Source organism: Lontra canadensis, unplaced genomic scaffold (genome assembly GCF_010015895.1).
Source record: "Lontra canadensis isolate GAN:19392208 unplaced genomic scaffold, GSC_riverotter_1.0 scaffold48, whole genome shotgun sequence".
NCBI classification, from domain to species: Eukaryota; Metazoa; Chordata; class Mammalia; order Carnivora; family Mustelidae; genus Lontra; species Lontra canadensis.
In genome coordinates this window covers 13603258-13622974 of record NW_022631042.1, presented here as the reverse complement: position 1 = coordinate 13622974, position 19717 = coordinate 13603258, and the positions used below count along the sequence as shown (strand labels likewise).

The window sequence follows — 19717 nt, the reverse complement described above, 5'->3', positions numbered from 1 at the left end:
AGTGAACACATAATCTGACCTCAAGGGAACCCATTAAAAACAAAGGGCATCGATTTAAAGTTCAGCAGTAAATAGGAACACAGAAATAACAGATAAGAAACTTTGGTAAACTCTTCTAAAAGCACTTACAGGTCTATAAAATTAACGGTGGAGGAAAGTTGGTTGAATCTTTTCTCGTACTAGTCGATATTGTATAAAAAAGGATTCTCAGGTGTTGCTCAGTTCACAGCCATTGCCTTCGATGAACTGGTAGGAATCCCAAAGTTGTCTTTTCGAGCCACCAGCAAGCATACCCAGCTGACACTGCAGAGTCCAAGGGTCATGGATTCTTTAATATACAGTTGAGTAAAATTGCAGGCTCTTAGTTTCATTTTTGCCCTGGAGATCTTTGTAGGACAATGAAATAAACATGGCGTCCGGAGCCATTTACACCTGTAATTCCTGCAATGGTTGTACTTGGCCACTCACAAGGCAAACAGAAGATGTTGACAGTTAAGGCGATCCCAAAGAGTCGGGACTTGACAGAGCACTGAAAAGCAAGAAGAAAATATTGCACCTGATCCCCTGGAAGTAGATTGGGGTGAGTTTGGCTCCCCCATTTCTAAGAAACAAGCCCCTGGAGTTCAGCACATGTAACAGCTGGTAAGTATCAAGCTGCCTGAAAATGGCGACAGAAGCATGAACCAGAAAAAAATGAATGAACAAAACAGGGAACAAGATATTCCTGCCTTATCCCTGGCGATGTGGATCGGCTTCAGAGAAAAGGAGAACTCTAAGAGGGGGAAACAAAGGAAGTCTAAGAAATGAGGAAGAAAAAAAAAAAAAAAACAAAAGAGAATGACATTTTGTGGAAGAGGCAAACCGTGACTGATAGGAGAAATAACAGTTGCTTTAAATTACCACAGGGCGTTATGAGGGCTGGAAGAATTTTCCCGCCATTCTAAGTTACTAGACACTAGAGAAAATTGTCACTCTCTCACCTTGAATGTTTTACTCAATGCAAATGCCCTTGGATGACTTTTCTGTGCCACCCACTCAGCTAACTTATCATGCCTGTTAAAAATCCAACAGAAAGCAGTTCAGATCCCATGGCCCCAAATATTAGACCGTAAGTTCCAAACCTAAATTCAGGGGTTTCGATTTTTCTGATGTAAAGGGGTTTCCATATAATTTTGTTAGCAGTTTCTGCAGCTTAATGACGCCTCACTCACTCATACTGTGTGCCCTGCACGGCCTGGCATTTGGGAATACTGTGTGGTATAGTTTAAATCCCTGGTCAAAACACCTGTGGGGGTGGATGGTCATGCCCGAGGGAATTCATCACAGAAGGGTACATGACAGGCTCTCTTAGCTACAAAGACCAGCCAAGAGAGCAGCTTCTTTTTCTTCAAGTTTTCATTTAAAGTCCAGCTAGTTAACATACGGTGTAATGTTAGTTTCAGGTGTACAATAGAGCAATTCGACACGTCCATATAACACCTGGTGATCATCACGATGTACTCCTTAAGCCCCAAAACCTGTTTAGCCCATACCCCACCCACCTCCCCTCTGGTAACCATCAGTTTGTTCTCTCCGCGAAGAGTAAGAGAGCAGCTTCTTTTTTTAATTTGAGAGAGGGAGGGAGAGCGCATGCCGGAGTGGAGGGAGGGGCAGAGGGAGAGAGAGAATCTCCAGCAGATTCCCCACTGGACACGGACCCCAACGCGGGGCTCAGTCTCACGACCCTGATATCATGACCTGAGCCAAAATCAAGAGTCGGATGCTTAAAGGGACCCGCGACAGAAGCCCAGCCGTACAGAACAGGCCAACACAGGTGGAAGGGAAGTGTGCATTGCACGTCAAAAGTGCTGCCCCTGGTGGCCACTAGAACACCCAGCACGAGGCCCCAGAGCACTGGACCTTGAGTCTGTGGATGATGAAGATCCCAGGGTACACAGGACTTTACCTGCTGGGACTGAGCCCCTGGCTTCTGGGCAAGGGAAACAGGAGAGCCCAGCCGCTGAGTCAGAGGCAGAACAATAAGGATGGTCCTCTCTGTGGTCCTTGACCTTGCTCAGAGGAATGAGGGGGAGGCTGCCAGCAGCATATGGTTGTGCTTCTAAAGCGAGAACAGCCTGCTCTCCCCGGAGGGCTCTAGAAAAGCTTTATAGAAGGTGGCAGCTAAAGGAAAAGTGGAGAGGGGAGAACGGTGTCACACAGGAGGAAATGGCCGGAGTCACCCGAGTGCATGATGTGTCCAGACAGTGAGCAGAGCCTCGCTCTCCGGCAGGCGCGGCGGAAAGCGGTGTTGGGGCCAGACCGTAAACCCGTTTTGTCCTGCCCCACGCTAAGAAACGTGGATCCTGTTAGTGAAAGGCAGCCAGTGAGGGTCTGTCAGCAAAGAACCCACAAGTCTAAATCTGTGTTCTTTGGTGATGACAAGGATGACTGGCTCAGAAGACGCAAGGATAAAATCTGGGCAACAGTAGGCCGCCTGGGTGGCTCAGTGGATCCAGGGAGGGTCTGACTCTGGGTTCAGAGTCCTGAAATCTAGCCCCGCCCACCCCCCTGGAGGGTTGGGCTCCGTGCTCAGCAGGGAGTCTCCTTGGGATCCTCTCCCTCTGCCCCTCCCCCCAGCTCCTGCGTGTGTGTGTGTGTGTGTGTGTGTGTGTGTGTGTGTATGTGTGCACACTCTTTAAATAAATTACTTAAATTTAAAAAAATATAGGCAACAGAACCTGTCAGAAGTGATGACAGCCCAACGAATATATCGAGGTAAGGCTAAAGAAAGAAAAAGTGCAGAAAAACACCTGACTTAGCAGCATTTGGGAGTTTTCCTTCATAATATTATCGGACCATTCTCGGGAAGAGTCACCTTCCAAAATTTTTGTCCAGCCAAAAATGTAATGTTTCAAAATGTTCTGCTTTGAGTGATTGAGGCAGACGTAACTCTGTTTTGGTCATCAAGACCTGGCCACGAGATTAATTAAATTTGTTCTTTGTAAGCAAAGTGAAACAGTCCAGTCAGTAATATTTAGCCTTCTTCCCCCAGCACCCCCACCTTTCTGCACCCTACTAGACAGGATCTTAAGAGTAAAGCAAGTGAAAGGTTCGACCTGCTGACTGACAATGCAGGGGCGGGGGTGGGGATGGGGGTAAACAGTGGGACCCGGGGACTGTTCCAAATGGACAGGAACCTGAAGGAAGCCCCGTGAGGACAGAGCCTTTAAGTCCTCCCGTTGGTGATGCTCTGAGATCCAGTGTGAGCCCCGCAATCGCCCTCTAAGAGGACAGGACGGTGTCCCAGTGCCAGCAAGCCAAGGCCCAAGGGAAGTCACTAACAGTGCCACGGGCCATCAAACGCGTCTGTGCTGAGGGGGAAACCACAGGAACTTTGGGGCAAGCAGAGGAAGACCATGTCCTTGTTCGTCACCAGACCCCAGGCTGCGCTCAGAGAGTGTGATTTTATGTCTCAGGGCAATGGAAGCAGGAGGCATGGAATTCAGCACAGCTGAGGTTCCCAGCTTGGACAAAAGACTGGATAAAGGCGCCATTAACTGAGAAGTTAGGAAGATGAGGAAGAGGGAGGGGTTGGAACAGCAGAAGACTTCAACTGTGAAAGTCTTAGGTTTGAGGTGCTGGTGAGTCAGCCCGAGAGAGGTGTCAGTAGGCAGGTGGGAGCATGGAATCAAAGCTCAGGAAGTAGGTGGGGTTGGAGATAAAGAAGGGGTTCGAGCCCTGAAACCCTCTGAATGAATTTGCCGGAGGAATACACACTCAGAGTGCTCAGGTGGTAAAGCCCAGGGGAAACACCGATGTTTAAGGAGAAGGTAGGAGACAAGAATGTTTTGTTTTATCTCTTTGGTATGTAACAACATAAACATTGTTTGCTTAATGACTCACCGATGCAGTCAAATACAATTAAATAATGGAGCAACCAAGCCGATCACTCCCAACCTGGGAGGTACAGGATAGTGTTTCCAGAATTTTCATAGCAGAGCATGTGCTACCCAAGTATCTGGATAAAAGTAGAAAGAGATGATTTTCAAGGCTGAGTGGATGTGGAAAGACTGATCTTCTCTGCCATGTCGTCTCTTTGACAGATGCCGGTATAAGTCAGTGAAATGGGTTAGTTAATTTTGTCTTAATGTTGCATTTGTAGAGAGTAAGTTTACTACCCAAATTCTAGGAGCCAAAGTATTCCGCGGACTGTCTCGCTCTGGTCTCGCTCTTTCTTTCATCAGACACAGATTGTTTTCTCCAAAGCACCAGAAGCCTGGTATCTGAAGGCAAAGCCCGATGGGCAAGCAAAAGACTTTACAAGTTAGTGAACAATAAAAACAGTTGTGTTTATCAACCACTCTTCTGCAGGGTGAGATTTACTTTGTAATGCATTAGGATGGTAAGTAGGAGTATGCTTATCGGCAAGTATTTCAATGTGCCTACAGTTTTGCTAGGAAGAGATTTAGAGCGGACATTTCATTCCTCAAGAAAGCCTGGGCCCCGCTTGCCTGGCGGGGCCCAGTATGAGCCTCTGATGCTCGGAGTCTTCCTTCTTACTTTCCCGCTGCAGTAGCAGCTAAGGGGAAGCTGCAACGTTAGTTACAAATTTGGTAAGAAAGTTGCAGTTTGTTGTTGTAACCCTGATTCAACTCCTCCCAGCCTTTGCTTTGGCATATAAATGAAGAATGTTTGCTGCAAAATAGAGCTCGTTGCCTCTGTATACACGGTGTTTGTGTGTGTGTAAGTGTGTGCGTGCATGCCCGCACACCTGTGCAGGCACGCGCATATGGCAAGTCAAAACCCAAGGCAAGTAACTTCACGCATCACCTTTTATGGCAGGTTCGGGAACATTTCTCATCTTTTCTTTCCCCTCCCTGTAGGTGCCTCCGGGGGAGAGGTTTTCTGCTTAAATTGACTCTCACTTTCAGGTGTGCCTTTACACGCCCTGTTTGCAGCCTGCGCCTCTCAACACAGCCTTGCAAGTCCCGGTGAGTCTTCTCTCTCCCTGACACATTGGCAGTTTGGGGATTAAGTGAAGGTATCAGCAAATTCAGGATTTGTTGTGTATGAGGGGAGCCAGCGTAGAGTGTAGTATATCAGAGCATGGAGTGTACTTACTACCTTCACAGAATGATAATCAGATAACATGTATACACAAGACATGAACACACGGTACAATATCCAATGGGAAAAATGGGTGCTTAGCGGCGAGTGGGGTGCAGCCAGTGCCTGGAGCTTTTCTGTTCTTTAAAGGAAGCTTCGAATGATGCAATGTTCAGCAGCACAATTTAAATTGTGTATTAGGTGAATAGTTATTTTTACCATGGCGCTGTAACTTGGGACAGTTGGGAAAACATTCCAATTGTGTAGAACTAACCGTATCTTAAGAATGCATCGTTAATATCTTAGGTACGTACTAGTAGTGAGTTTTGAGGAAAGTATGGTGTATGCTGTAATTTAAGGGGAAGAGAGCTTTATAGCTTCATGTTCTGCATTCCTCACTGCGACACAATTTAAGGCAGCACAGTCGAAATATCTAATGATTCCTGATGTAATGTAGGAGAGGAAAAAATGTGTTACACAGATAAGGGAAAGTTAAACATAAGATTTCTATGAGAACTGTCATTTTCAAATGTGTAAAATAACCCATTTAAAATGTGTGCTGGAAAAAGAATTAAGGGCTAGTACAAATATGTGGATTATAATTGTCCCCCGTGTTAAAGATTACTGTGCACTTCGCAGAAGGAAACCTGCAGAAAGGCTGTTTCCCACTCACTCTTTGCACCGGTGACTCTGCCTAGGGCAGTGTTTGGACACTCCTGGGCAGCTTGACATTAAATAACCCCTGGTGTCCCCATTTGTTGCCTTCCTCCACATCGTTTTGACAAAAAAAAAGAGAAGAAACTCTTTGACAAGCTGTCACCTTGAGCACAGCCTTCCAGTGCAGGCAGATGAGATAATGGTGATTGTTAGTAAATTAAAATCGATTAGCAATGCTGGGAAATTAGTTATTGTCAATTTCACGTACTTCACTGTTTATTGTGACGCTTACTATAGTTGGGACCAGGGTCCTCTGGCGGCATTCACTGAACTATCACCAAAATGCATCCGGTGCCTTTGTAAATATATTTACATGCTCTTTCTGCAAATAAGGGGTGATATATATTTTTCTTCATTCCAATTACTTTTACAAATATCACTTAAACTCACCAGTGACTTTAGCAAGAAAGAAATTGCATGTGGCCTCTGGGAAGCTTCACAAAGGTCAGGTCTGGTACAGCAAGCAGAAAAGCAGCACCAATGAAGCAGAAAGCCTGCTGAAGGAAGGTATGGGGGACATGACCACCGCGCCCAAAAATGTGCTCTGGACAGCCGTGTGTTTCACAGTGACTGATTTTCAGAAATCAGACTTTGTGAAAGTTAATAGACTCTTTAACACTCATCTAGCTTGGGACTTAGATCATCTCAAATGGGAAACAGAAAACTGGGATCAAGGACCAGACCTAAGAAGCTTATGGAAATGAAGGGTGTGGTGACAAGAGCCTGACTAAGGACACTATGGATATTTGGAGCTGGATAATCCTTCCTTAGGGGGATGGGGCTGCCATCTGTAGGAGACTCTCCAGCCTTGTCCTTGGCCTCTGTCCACTAGATGTCAGTAGATACCCCTGCCCAGTGTGACAGCCACAAATGTCCGCAGACCTTGTGTTCTCTGCTGGGCAAACGGATCCTGAGAACCCGCTGCGCACAGGAGAAGCAGGAAAGCTGATCTGGGCCTCAGCCTTTCCAGCGTAATCACAGGGATCAGCCATAATCCACCTTCGCTGAGAAGGAAGGAGTTTCTATTTCAGGAGGTAGGCTGGAGTGAGGGAAGATAGAAGGAATGAATTGGTTAACAGAATGCCAAGAACCCATTGAAAAGTGACACAGAGAAATAAGAAAATGGGGGATGATTGAAGTCCCTTTGGCACATTTTGTTGGACATTTCAGGGAGAATATTTTCAGTAGCCTAAATTCATCAGAATTAACTCTCCTCATTGTAGCTTGGGCCTCAGGGATTTCAGAGATAGCTGGATTAAAGGATTTAAAACCCCAATGTTGGCCTTCCTTTGGGACCACTCCCACTACTCCCCTGGAGGAAAGGAAGCCTGGGACCCCAGCCCATTTTCTACCCAACACGCCACTGGGCCCTGTAGACCCCCACATGTGGAGGCTTCCACCCCAGGCCAGTTCTTTTGACCTGAAAAGCTATAAATCCTCCACAGGATGTGATTCAGGATTGTTTCCCTAAGCAAAGTTCTAGATCAATTCTAAATGGAGACAAGGACTCGGAATGGCTGAGCTACTTTAGAGTTTCTTCCAGCTGTGATATGAAAACAAAATTGGGAGTGTGGATCGTGGTTACATCTGTAGCCCCACAGATCTCCCAAGTGCCTCTTGTTACAGGCTTTAAACCTTTAGGTTTAAAGACACCTCTAGATTCACACTATGACTCTGGAAAGCAAAAACCTATGGAAACACGGAGAACATCAAAAACTAGAAGCCACAGAATGATGTGGAGGGGGAAGAGGCAGAGAAAGGGCCTCATCAGGGAACACCCAGGACTGGCACTTGTCATGGGGATCGTGAAAACAAGGCCAAAGCAGCCCCAGCAGGGATGGGCCCCACCCAGGACACAGTCAAGGCCTTCAAGTCAGGACAGATGAGGTGAAGTTCGTAAGAGAGAGACAGTAATAAAAATCAAGCTGGAAGGCTACATATGCAGTTGGCATATGTGTTAGCAAATGTGTTTGGTATTTTTCTCCATACCTCTGGGGACAAGAAGATGATTGTTGGCTTTCAAGTGCTTACAGTCTATGAGGAACGTTTAGATGAGGTCATAACATTTGTTTAAGAAACAGAGTGTTTTTCTACGATTATGCACTTATCCCAAAGAAATGAAAAGACGTACATTCATATAAAAACTTGTCAATAAATGTTCATAGCAGCATTCTCCATAATAGCCAAAAAGTAGAGAAAAACTTTTGTCCATGAACTGATGAATGGCTAAACAAAGTGGTATATCCATATAATGGAATATTATTCAGCAATAAAAAGGGATTGCTGTGCAGATAGCGGCTACAATGTGGGTGAACCTTGAAAATATTCTGCTCACTAGAAGCCAGTCACAAAAGACCATATGTTGCATGATTTCATTTACATAAAGTATCCAGAACAGGCAAATCCACAGAGAGAGCAAATAGAATAATGGTTTCCAGGGGCTTTAGGAGGAGGCAGATGGCGGGGGGCGGGGGGGCGGGGGCGGTGGTTAATGCCAAGAGTATGGGATTTCTTACCGGGGTAAGGAAAATGTTCTCAAGTTAGGGAGTGGTGATGGCTACACAACTCTGAAAAACTAAAAGCACTGTAAGGGTGAATTTTATGATACGTGAATCATCTTAGTCAAGACGTTACCAAAAACTAAAGAGCAGAATATACTTTATGCCTTAAAAGAGGTCATAAGTGCTGTGGAGATGAGGGTACCCCCCACTCAGAAATGGGATCCTTCCAAAGGAGAGACCTCATATAGGAAAGAAAGAAAGCGAACTCTTGTTTTTACTGTTTTCTCCCTGGAAGCTCATTAATAATATAAAAATCTGCTAGTCAAATGGGAAGAACCACTTTGGGATATAGAGAACCAGAAAAAGAAGGCCTTCATGGAGCAAGCTCTAAGAAGAGCGGGCACATTCGGACGGGAACGTCTAGCTGAGGCAGAGCTCAGTGGAGGTGCCCACTCTGTCCCCCCAGTACCACAGCCTGGACCTGCAGTGCCTTAAGTGGGGGACCTGCCCCCCCCCCCCCCCCCCCCCCCCCCCCCCCACTCCCAGCCAGGCAGATAGCGGGGAATGCACACGGCACAGATTAGGTTCTCGTGCGGTGTTACGGCTGTTCCCAGGAGCAGCAGCAGCTCTGGTCTTCAGCCTTTAGACCCAGGAGTTACTGATGAGCAGCGGTTCTCAAACTTGGGCATACCTCAGCCTTCTCTGGAGGGCTTTGTAAAAGCCTACGGTGCTGGGTCCCATCCCTAGACTTTCTGAATCGGTGGGTCTGTGCCGGGGCCTGATCATTTGCAGGTGACACTGATGCCACTAATCCAGGAGGGTGACCGACATTTGAGAATTTGCCCGGACCAAGGGGCATCCCAAAGACACTGGGATGAACTGGTCACGTTGTTAAAACCACAGGCCACACATTGAGAACAACTGTTTAAGGAGAGGAGATCAAATTTAGATTGGGAAGCCTGAGAGGGAGGGATCAAGGATGACCCTCAACATTCTGGTCTAAGCAAATTGGGTCACAGTAACCCTCAGCGGCTCCCACACTTTCCTGCTTATTGGAATTACCTAGAATGTGGACACGTTGACAGCTGGGTCCCCCTCCAGCCATTCCGACTGAGCATCCATAGCTTAAAAATCTCCCCGGGTATATACAATGGAATATTACTCAGCCTTAGAAAGGAAGGAAAATCTGACATGTGCCACAACACGGGTGAACACCGAAAGTAGTATACTAAGTGAAATGAGCCAGTCACAAAAAGACAGATACCGTGTGATTGTCCCTGTAGGAGGTACCTGGAGTAGTCAGATCATAGCGGCAGAAACCCGATCGATGGTTGCCAGGGGCTGCGGGGACTGGAGAGTGACAAGCTCTTTCACGGGTCCAGAGTTTCTGTTTTGCTAGATGGTGAGAGTTCTGGGGATTGGCTTGCCCAACAACGGGAATGTATTTAACCACTTTCCAAATGATTAAGATGGTAGATTTTATGTTATGCGTACTGTGTCAGAAAATAAATGAGTCTTTTTAAAAAGAAGTGATGAAAAAATAATCTTCCTGGGGGTGTCTGAGCTGCCGCGGCCAGGGCTGTGGAGGTGCTCAGCCGGCAGGGGAACTGGCGATAAGCCTAGGAATTCTGCACCGAGGAGCTGGTGATATGCGTTGAGCAATTATGAGTAAGGGAATTGTACCTATTTTAGTCTAGCTTCGGTTCTTCTAGTTCTTTCTTCTTTGGGGCAGGTTGGGCTGGAACCTGGCAGATGCATGCTGCAAAGTTCACTTCCTTGTATCATGATCTTTGCTGCTGCTTAAAGATACTTAGGAAACTGACAAAATTCCCAGGAGTCCATTTACGTCACAGATGTGTGATGAACGGTGATACTGAGAAAGATTTGTCCCCCCAAGTGCTCTGCCAAAGGCATCCCTTGCTTTTCTTTTTTCCTTTTCTTTTTTAAATTTAAATTCAATTAATTAACTTATAACGTATTATTCATTTCAGGGGTCCAGGTCTGTGATTCATAAGTCTTATATGACACCCAGTGCTCATTACAATACATACCCTCCCCACAGTCTATCAACAAATTACACATCCCCACCCCCTCCTCTCCAGCAACCCTCCATTTGTTTCCTGTGGTTAAGAATCTCTTACGGTTGTGTCTCCAAAGGCATTCCCTTCACATGAGCTTTTGCTCCTGTTGTGGTCAACACAGCAGGTCTTCTCCTTTCTCTCTAAACCTGGGCGGTTAGAATTGTGCCCTTCGCATCCTTCCCAGGGGAGGGAGACTTTAGCCCACAGTCTGTAACTGGGAACAGTGTTTCAGTTTGGAATCTGCGCCATGAGTGGATTTCCCACTGGAGAGAAGCAGGGATGCTCACGGTATTTCCTGCGTAATTTCCACGACTTTGAGCAACCTCGAGCCTAGGTCATTTCAAACCCTGAACTGTAGGCTCTTCACATGCATCATGATCTCACCGAGCTTAATTTCTCTGGTTATGGAGAAGAAAACTTGCACACTTCACTTGTGCTGCCCATTCTTACTGGAAGGATAACCACGTTGTTAATCATCCTGCATCTGACGGAATGAAGTGCAGCTGGGGTTCTGAATCCAGGACAACATCAGGGCGGGGATTTCACAGTATCAAGAGTGAAGCTGAGGGAGGGGCCCAAGCCACACGCCCTGACTGGGGAAAAGGCGACAAGAAGACGCACCACCCAGGAAAAGCACTCGGGTTTTCCTGTACAAAAGGGACCTCCTGAAGGCTCCATTCTGGATTCTCCTGGAGGTCTTGACAAGGTTTTGTACGCAGGGAGCAGTCCAGAATCGCAGGCTTGTATGAGGAATAGGACCCATCTTCAATCGGAGATGCTGCGGAGGGCAGTGCTTCCCAGTGACTCATCTGAGGACATCGGGAGGTCCAAGTGAAGCCCAGGCTGGGGGAAGAGCTTGGGTCACAGAAGGGAATTCCCCTAAAATCAGGCATTTAAACAAAAGACTTCATAAGGAGGCTGGTGCTTGAGTTTAGGAGGGTGGCATTCGAGGCAAAGCGAAGAGCATAAGAGAAGGGTTCGGAGAGCAGAAAGCCTGGCACGTCAGGTTAGCGGGACTCAGAGCTTTGGCAGGGAGGAACACAAAGAATTCGCTAGGAAAAGCCTGTAAAGATCGAAGCACAAAATTAATTCTCTCCTGTAAATACATGGAAAAGCATTTTTATACTCACTACTATCTAAATAGAAACATTAAAACAATGACAATGAGGTAGAATTTTTTGCTCTTTAAATGGACAAATCTTTAAAAATTCATAATACTCCGTGTTGGGAAGGTCACAAGTGAGCAGCTGTTCTCATGGACTGTCGGTTAGAGTGTGCACTGGGACAAAATGTCCACACGGCACGTTCGCAGTATCAGCTGTATACACACACATGCTACATACATGTAGTATGTATGTATGCATGTGTGTATGTACTCTTGACTTACACATGTATGTTTGTGTGCACACAGACACCCAAACCACACATGCTCTTTGATCCATTCTTCCCACTCCACTTAATATATCCTGGGGAAAATTCAGGATGTGAAGAAAGATTTAGCAAAAATACCTACAACAGGAAAATACTAGAAACAATGCACACATCGACCAAGAGGAGATTCGTTAAATTAATTCTGGTTCCTGCCTTCAGAGGAATACTGTCCAGTAATTTAAAAATACTGGTGCAGGAGAGCATTTTACCTCCTCTCCTCCCAACCCCACCAGGCTGGTATATGCCCATCTCTATCAGGCTTCCCCCACAGAGTGACTTGGCGGCGCCCTCCATCCAGAGGGACATAGCTGAATCTGCAAATGGGGATACAGGTTTGGTCTATGGAAGCCCCCAGGTGATCCTGTTGTCCCTCACTAGGCTGAAAAATTACTGATGTAAAATTATATTTGCTGGCACAGAGAGATGTCTGAGATGCGTTGATTGAAACAAGCATACAGTATGTTATCATTTTTTAAAAATTCTTATGTGAAAGGGAAGCACTATGGAAAAACACACAGCAAGATATTAACTGCTGTCTCTGGGCGGTAGTACTACGGATAATAATTCCTTCACTTTGCCTGTCTGATTTTTCTACTTTTTCAAGAATGAGTACATCTTGATTGCATAATTAAAAATTTTTTTCTAAACAATAAAAGGGCAAAAATAGGTTAAAATAAAAATATACAAAGGAAAGCATATTTGTTTCATATTAGCTCCTACAAACTATTGTATTCTTTGAATTCAAGAAAATAGAAAACAAATATTGGGTAAAAATTTTATATACTCCTACTTTTTAAGAAATTGGACACTGTAGATATTTTGTGCCCCTAAAGAATCGTCAAATTTTCAAATCATTGAAAATTAATGGCAATTATTGATTCTGTCAGTGATTGACTTTAACCTCTTTTCTTTTTTTTTTTACCCTAGCAAAATTGAATTTAATCAGCTCCTGACAAAAGAATGCAATTTCAACTGGCCTTTTTTTTGCACCTTGGTGAGTATTAGTGGTCAAAATCCATTTTCTTCTTTTACTGAATTGTTCTGAAATATTTAGTAAAGATTTTTAAAAACATATCCACCTCTTTTTTTCTGTTCTGTATGCTCTCATGGTTCTTCTGTTGCGTAATTGCCACCAGTAACTAGAAAATTCCACACATAGTACACACATAGCTATTTCAACAAACTTTAATGGAATATTACTATCAGCAGATAAGTAAGATACTGAGGAAAGTAAAAATACTTTAGATTCTTTACAAGTAGAATGCATTTTAATTTTTAAATAGAGGCCCATTTGAATGTAGCACTTGTCCCAGTAATGAGGTCTTGTGAAGAATTTACAGGCAAAATTCCCTCTTCTGAGTAAGCAGCAGCAGCAGCTTTCCACTGAAGGGCCAAATCCTCCACACCTCTGCCATCTTTAATAAACTGAGAATAATTTACATTAGTCATAGAGAGGATGTTTCCAACAATTACGCTCTTTGATCCTGACTTTTCTGAAACAGCTTTGCTTCTAGTTACTAAGTGCTAACTAAATTGCTTAGAATCTTCTCTTCAAAGATTCATGCTGAATTTCTTCATGGCAGCAATGAAGAATCTCATGTTTTAATGTTGCTATTCCCAAACCCCGAGGCAATCTCCCAGTTAGATTTGCTGGTGGTGGAGGAAAGAACAGCTCGAAGAAGGAAATGCTCATTTGTTCTCTGTTGGAAATTCTCTGCCTTGGGGAGATGAGCCACAAATTGCTGGGAGCAGAGACTTTTACACTGCCTCTCCCCCAGGACAATGAAATTTAGGTCTGGCCTCAGACGGTCAGAAAAGAGCTGTTTCCCTCTACATCTGCCTCGGGTGCTCTTTTTGGGACTAAACTCGCGTGCAAAATCAGAAGCAAGCACTGTGGATCGCTGAACCTCCATATAGGATGACTTCCCCACACCTTGCCAAAATCCTAAACCACAGCACGGTCGCTCAGAGACCCCTTCTCCATCAGGAGACCTTTCTCTAGGATGAAAGATCTTCAAAACCAAATTAGCTTGGGCAGAAAAGGACCTCGTGGCATGTGGCTGGCTCAGTGGGGGAAACGTGCCACTCTTGATTTTGGGGTTGTAAGTTTGAGCCCCATGTTGGGTGTAGAAATTACTTAAAAAAAAAAGTCTTGAGGGGGCTCCTGGGTGTCTCAGTGGGTTAAAGCCTCTGCCTTCAGCTCAGATCATGATCCCAGGATCCTGGGATCGAGCCCCACATCGGTCTGTCTGCTTGGCAGGGAGCCTACCTCCTTCTCTCTCTCTCTGCCTGCCTCTCTGCCTAATTGTGATCTCTGTCTGTCAAATAAATAAATAAAATATTTTAAAAATATCTTGAGAAAGAAGAGAAAAAGAAAAGACCTCAGTACAGTAGATCCTGGGTTTCCAGCTGTAAGCTTACCCTGATCTAACCCAAATCTCTAGGATTGCCTGTAGTCAAACTATGAACCATATCATCAGCTTGGGCATTTTCTGGTTTGTAGTTCAACCACAGGCATTTCTATAAGAACTGGAGCCTGTTTAAGCGCTTAGTCTTGCCTTCTAAGGAAGATTCAGAGAAAGAATCCTAATATGCGCATTGACCAGGTTTTAGGAACTAGAAACAAAGTACAGAACTTACCTAACACACATTCTTTGTAAGTTTTCTTACCCAAAGTAAGTAATGTGTGTGTATGTTTACAGCCTTTAAACTCCAACGTGAACTCTAAAGTATATGAAAACATCCCACGTGTTTAAGAGAATGAGAACAACATACAAAATGAGAGAGTATATAATAACTGTCATTTCTACAAAATGATGCTTTATGGAGCTGTGCATTTTCTTTAAATGACCAGGTCTACTCTAAGTTCATGTTTAACCAGATCCTATCTTCAAAATGCATGTTGTTTTTGAGGAATGCATTGATTCTCTAAAGACATAAGGATCTTTATTCTCTGAATCAATTCCAACCTGTTGCTAATGGGATAATCTGGCAGTTGAAAATTTCAACTCAGGAAGGGTATTGCTAAGGCTGTCTCTGTTCAGGCATGAAGCTTTAACTGCTTATGTTGCTAGCCACTTTTTGCCAAGTATTTGAGGCCGGAAATTCATATTTTCATTTAGACTATTACAAGAATAATAGTTCAATTTCCCTAAGTCCTGGGATACTTTTATTTCTGAAAAGTACACATCTGATCAAAACAAGTTAGGCCAAGTCAAGTTATAAAAACATGTTAAACCTCTAAGGCAGCAATTCCAATAAAAGAATTCAGGATGGAACTTGTCTAGAAGAATAAATCCCTGGAAGGGAAGTCTTAGCTAATCCACACGTAGCAGCATTAGCAGAGATTTTTAAATCTGACCTTGTCTTTAAAAGCCTCTGTCTTTGGGAGTCCAAACTTCTGATTGGTAATTTATCCTACAGATAAAAGGAGATCTGGGTTTGGGTTATTGGGTGAATAAAAGGAAAAAAAAATCCATGTTAACCAACCTAGGATCATTTATTATACAATGAAACAAAAGTATGCAACGGTGCTAACTTTTTGCACGTTATCTATCTTCAAGAAGGAGAAAGCACTGTTGTGTCTTTGCTTTGGAATCAGAGTAATTTTGCAATGAGAGTGAAGACAGAAAATTCCTTGTCCAAAGGGGGATCTGGTAACCTGCATGGAAGGAGACATTATGTGTCATATTCTTAGCTATAGAACTGTGATCTGTGTATTAATGTCTGATAATAATCACAAAATGACCAGATGAAAAGAATAGTTTATATGGGAAATGTGGACCTAAAAGAAAGAAAACACTACTTTTCAATAGCTTCTATTTTTGGTGGAAAAGTTGAAGGAAAGAAACCCCTGCAATGGATTTTGCAATGCAAAACAAGACCATAAAAAAATTCTTATTGTTTTACAGTTGAGAAAGCTGGAGAGAAACCAAGCTTATTCCATAGTATGGAAATGATTTTCCATTTTATGCCCATCCCTCTCCTGTCTGCTGGAATCAGGGCTTGACATAAATCTCTGTGTCTCAAGGGAAAAGTATAGAAGAGCAGCTAGAACAGGCCATGTATGTGCATATTATTGTAGAGTGTACAGTTTACTTGATTTACTGTCCAGAGGCTGATGGAGTGATTTTGAAGGGGCAGAGGATTCTGTGGGCTTTTGCACTTTTTTTTTGAGATTATTACAGGTTCTCATGCAGTTGTACAAAATAACACAGAGAGAGCCCATACGCCTTTCACCTAGTTTCCCACAATGGTAACCCCCCCATCCCACCCCCCATGCCTCCCCATGAAGAAATTGACAATGAAATTGACAGTGTTATAGTCAAGTGACCTTATTCAGATTGTATCAGTTTTACCCCCACTCATGTGTGTGTATTAAATTCTATGTAGTTTTATTTGAGTGACGATCACTGAAGATTCCGAACAGCTCCATTACCCTCAAGGAGCCCTAGTATGACCCTTTTCTGTCCACACCCTCCTCCCTACCTCCCTAATCCCTGATAACCACAAATCTGTTCTCCATCTCTATAAATCTGTCTTTCAAGAAATGGAGCCATGCAGTACATAACATTTTAATTGGCTTTTTTCATTCAGTGTAATTTGCAAAATTTTTATTTTGATGAGGTCCAATTTATCGATTTTTCCTTGGACGGATCATGCTCTTGTTGTCAATCCTAAAAATCTTCACCTAGTCCTAAGTCTCAAAGACTCTCTCCCATGTGTTATAGTTTTATAGCTTTACAGTTTTATATGTTACACTAAAGTCCAGGCCCATTTTGTGTTAATATTTGTATAAGGTACAAGGTATTGGTTACAGTTCATTTCCTTGCCTGTGGGTGTCCTGTTCCTCCAGCCCTATTGTTGAAAGGCTAGCCTTCCTCCTTTGAACTGCCTTGGTGCCTCAAAAATCAGTTGGGCATTTTTGCGTGGGTCTGGAACTCCATCTCTCACAATATCCCAAAGGGGCATGATTTGTTCCATGGTGAATCCAAACCCAGCAATCCAGGTTATAAAGGGGGTCAGTTGAGTTTACCTATTTTAAGAGAAAGTTGTTTCCCAAGGATTTCTTAAATTCTCTGATTGACTTTGTACAGGTTGGAACAATAGGTATAAGAGGCTAGATTAAGATTTTCCTTCCTGGTGTCTATGCACATTATTGTCATAATGTGCATAACTAGAAATTATAAAATTTCTAGTACATACAGGCTGTCTCAAGGTAGGTTTCCTCCATGCAGAGCCTGAGACAGGGATTTATGTGTCAGTGATTTAGTGAGGGAAGACTCTGAGGAGTAAGAGAGTGAGGAGGTGGGAGCAGGACATGGTCCCAGCTGGAGTGGGGCTTCAACCTCCTCCATGAAAGGTTCCGAGCACAAACCACACCACGGAGTTGCCCCCAGCCTGAGCTAGTGGTGCCAGCCTTATGAGTTGTGTCCATCAGTCACTGGCTACAGGCTGGCCCAGGTGGAGTCATGAACACAGAGGGTAAACCTGGCAGGCTAAGAGATTTCCATTAGGCCAAGGGCACAACAGCATCAATTTTTATTTTAAAAATAAATAGGACTCTTAACTTTCCAACTTAACCGGTTGCTTCTTTAAGCCTTTTGCTACCCTTAGACTGCCTTGTATGCAACGTGTCTGTTGTGTTCAAGGGTTGTTCAGTTACATGAAAGCCCACGATGAATGCAAAAGGGGCTCCTGTCACCCCACCACCGGTGATCTCCTGGTGGGTCGCAGCGCACAGCTCACGGCTTCTTCTACCTGCGGGCTGGACGGAGCCCAGAAATACTGCATCCTCAGCTACCTCGAGGTGGGTGGGTCCTTGTTTATTTGTTAGGATATTATTCTGTTGATGACATGGATTTTTCCAAGTGTATCAGGAGTGGGGGCAGCCCGGCAACATGAAAGGAGGACACATCACCCTTTCCTGAACATCAGAGGCACAGGTGAAACGACTCCAAGTCCAGGAGCCCTGGACTGATCAGGAAATAGGGAAGATCTGCTTCATCTCTTTCTTTTTACCTTTGGGATTAGACAGAAAAGCCTCCTTGGTTCAGTCTTTGAAGGCAATTACTATACAGTGTACTGTTCTTCATAGCTGCATTAGTGACTCCTGGAGAGTAAATTTAGTTGAACAATCAGTGAAGAGCAAAGATCCCTCAGGGTCTCAAGGCCATTAGGCTAAATATGAGTTCTCATTGTCCTGCCTCAGGGATGGGGGTGGTTGTAAGGACATCAAATTGATGGCATGCCAGCCTCGCAATGCCACTTGGAAATTGTCTTATCTAAAGGCCAAAAGATCCCAATATGAACATATTTTCATGCCTTTTTCGCCCCTTAAAGACAAGTTTCATAAAAGGACCAGCTGCTTTATGGTCATTTTCTTCTTCATGCTCTGGAAGGAGTACGAGCATCCAAGGTCATCTGAGTATCCTACCTGCCGAGGAGCCTGGGGCCATCACGTCAACCCTCTATTTAAGAGGATGTGCAGGAAGGAAGTTGGATATAAGCCTAATGTTAGTGGCCCAGGCTTTTCCATGTATTGTTCATTGAAAGCAACTCCTGGAGGTCTCTGGGAAATGCTTTGTATTCTAATTGGTTTCTAGTAAAAGAGGATGATTATAAATAAGTGGAGACAATACCTGAGCGCTTAGCGCTGTTCTAAGTTTGGGAGGGACTTGTGTCAGAAAGCAGAGTCTCTACATGTGCAGGGAAATGACACAATAGAAGTTTTGTTCAACTCTAGGCCAGGTGGGATGGATGGCCCTTCCAGTGACTTCACTAATTCCAGGCCCTCTGGCCAAAGAAGTGGTTCTCAACTCTAGTATTAGAAACACTCCATCTTTGACATCACCCATCTTGTTCTCCAACCATTGGCATTTTGCTGGCTGTTGCCATAGCCAACTCATGACACACTCTGAAAATAATTAGGTTGTGGTACTCCTATCTTTCAAAGTCACACCACCAAAAGTAGAAGTAAATCAGACTTCAAGGTTTCTTTTGTCTCAAGAATGCCAGACATCTTAAAATCTTAGAGCTGGGGAAAAAATCTCAAAATGTCTTCAGGCTGACCAAGTGTTCTGGGTAGGGCTACATGACCCACAGTGTTACCCAGGTTGGGACTCCCCCATCTGGTTAACTGCAACTAAGCAGCCCATGTAGCCAGGTCCATCAAAGACTAGGTTTCTAAAAATATTTACAGAATAAACCCCCAAATTAAACATTTTCCCCCAATTATTTCCATAGTATTATTGGAAATCTTTTGAAGTCTTGACATCTTTTGATGGAATCATAGGGTTTCTGCTGCTCTTTCAGAACTGGTCTGGGGCAAGACCCCCCATATGCAGAATAGGCTTCACTTCCATTGCTCCTTAATTTCCAAAAGGCATTTTGGTGTTTTTTGTAAGTATAAGGCTTATAATGGTCAGTTATTCTAAAGAGATTATATGGCTCTCTTGAAAGGCTGGTTTACTTTGACAGATGTTAGCTAAAATGGTCATCAAAATCACCATGCATTTGGTCAACAAGTTTTATTGAGCATCTCCTATGTGCCAGACACTGTTCTAGGTAAGGAGGATACAACCTTATATAAAACAAAGTCCTTGCCCTCGTTCAACTTAAATTCTAATGATGGAGACAGACAATAATCCAACAATATCTAATCAGTATCAAGTAATGATAAGGGCTTAGGAAATATCACAAAGCAGAGGAAGAAACAAACAGTGGCAGAGGCCCTAAGGGTAGGGAGATGGTGGTATTTTAGGCAGACGTCTCCCTGAGATGAGGGCAGTTAAACAGAGCCCCCAAAGAAGGGAAGGAGCGAGAGATGGGACTATTTGAGGGCTGGAGAAGAGGGGAGCCGAGAACAGCTTGTGTCAAGACTGGAGGGCAGTTAAGTTCCTG

The 19717-nt window shown here is 44.1% G+C and overlaps 1 protein-coding gene across 1 annotated transcript in view; it reads left to right on the top strand.

Annotated features, from left to right (window-relative positions):
* Positions 1-4881: 4881 nt before the first annotated feature.
* LAMB4 (laminin subunit beta 4) overlaps positions 4882-19717 on the top strand; it is a 96720-nt gene continuing 81884 nt past the window's right edge. The window contains exons 1-3 of the mRNA XM_032873390.1: positions 4882-4970; positions 12743-12809; positions 17467-17624. Coding sequence (XP_032729281.1) covers positions 12776-12809; positions 17467-17624 — 192 coding nt within the window. The 5' untranslated portion in view covers positions 4882-4970; positions 12743-12775. The remainder of the gene's footprint in view (positions 4971-12742; positions 12810-17466; positions 17625-19717) is intronic.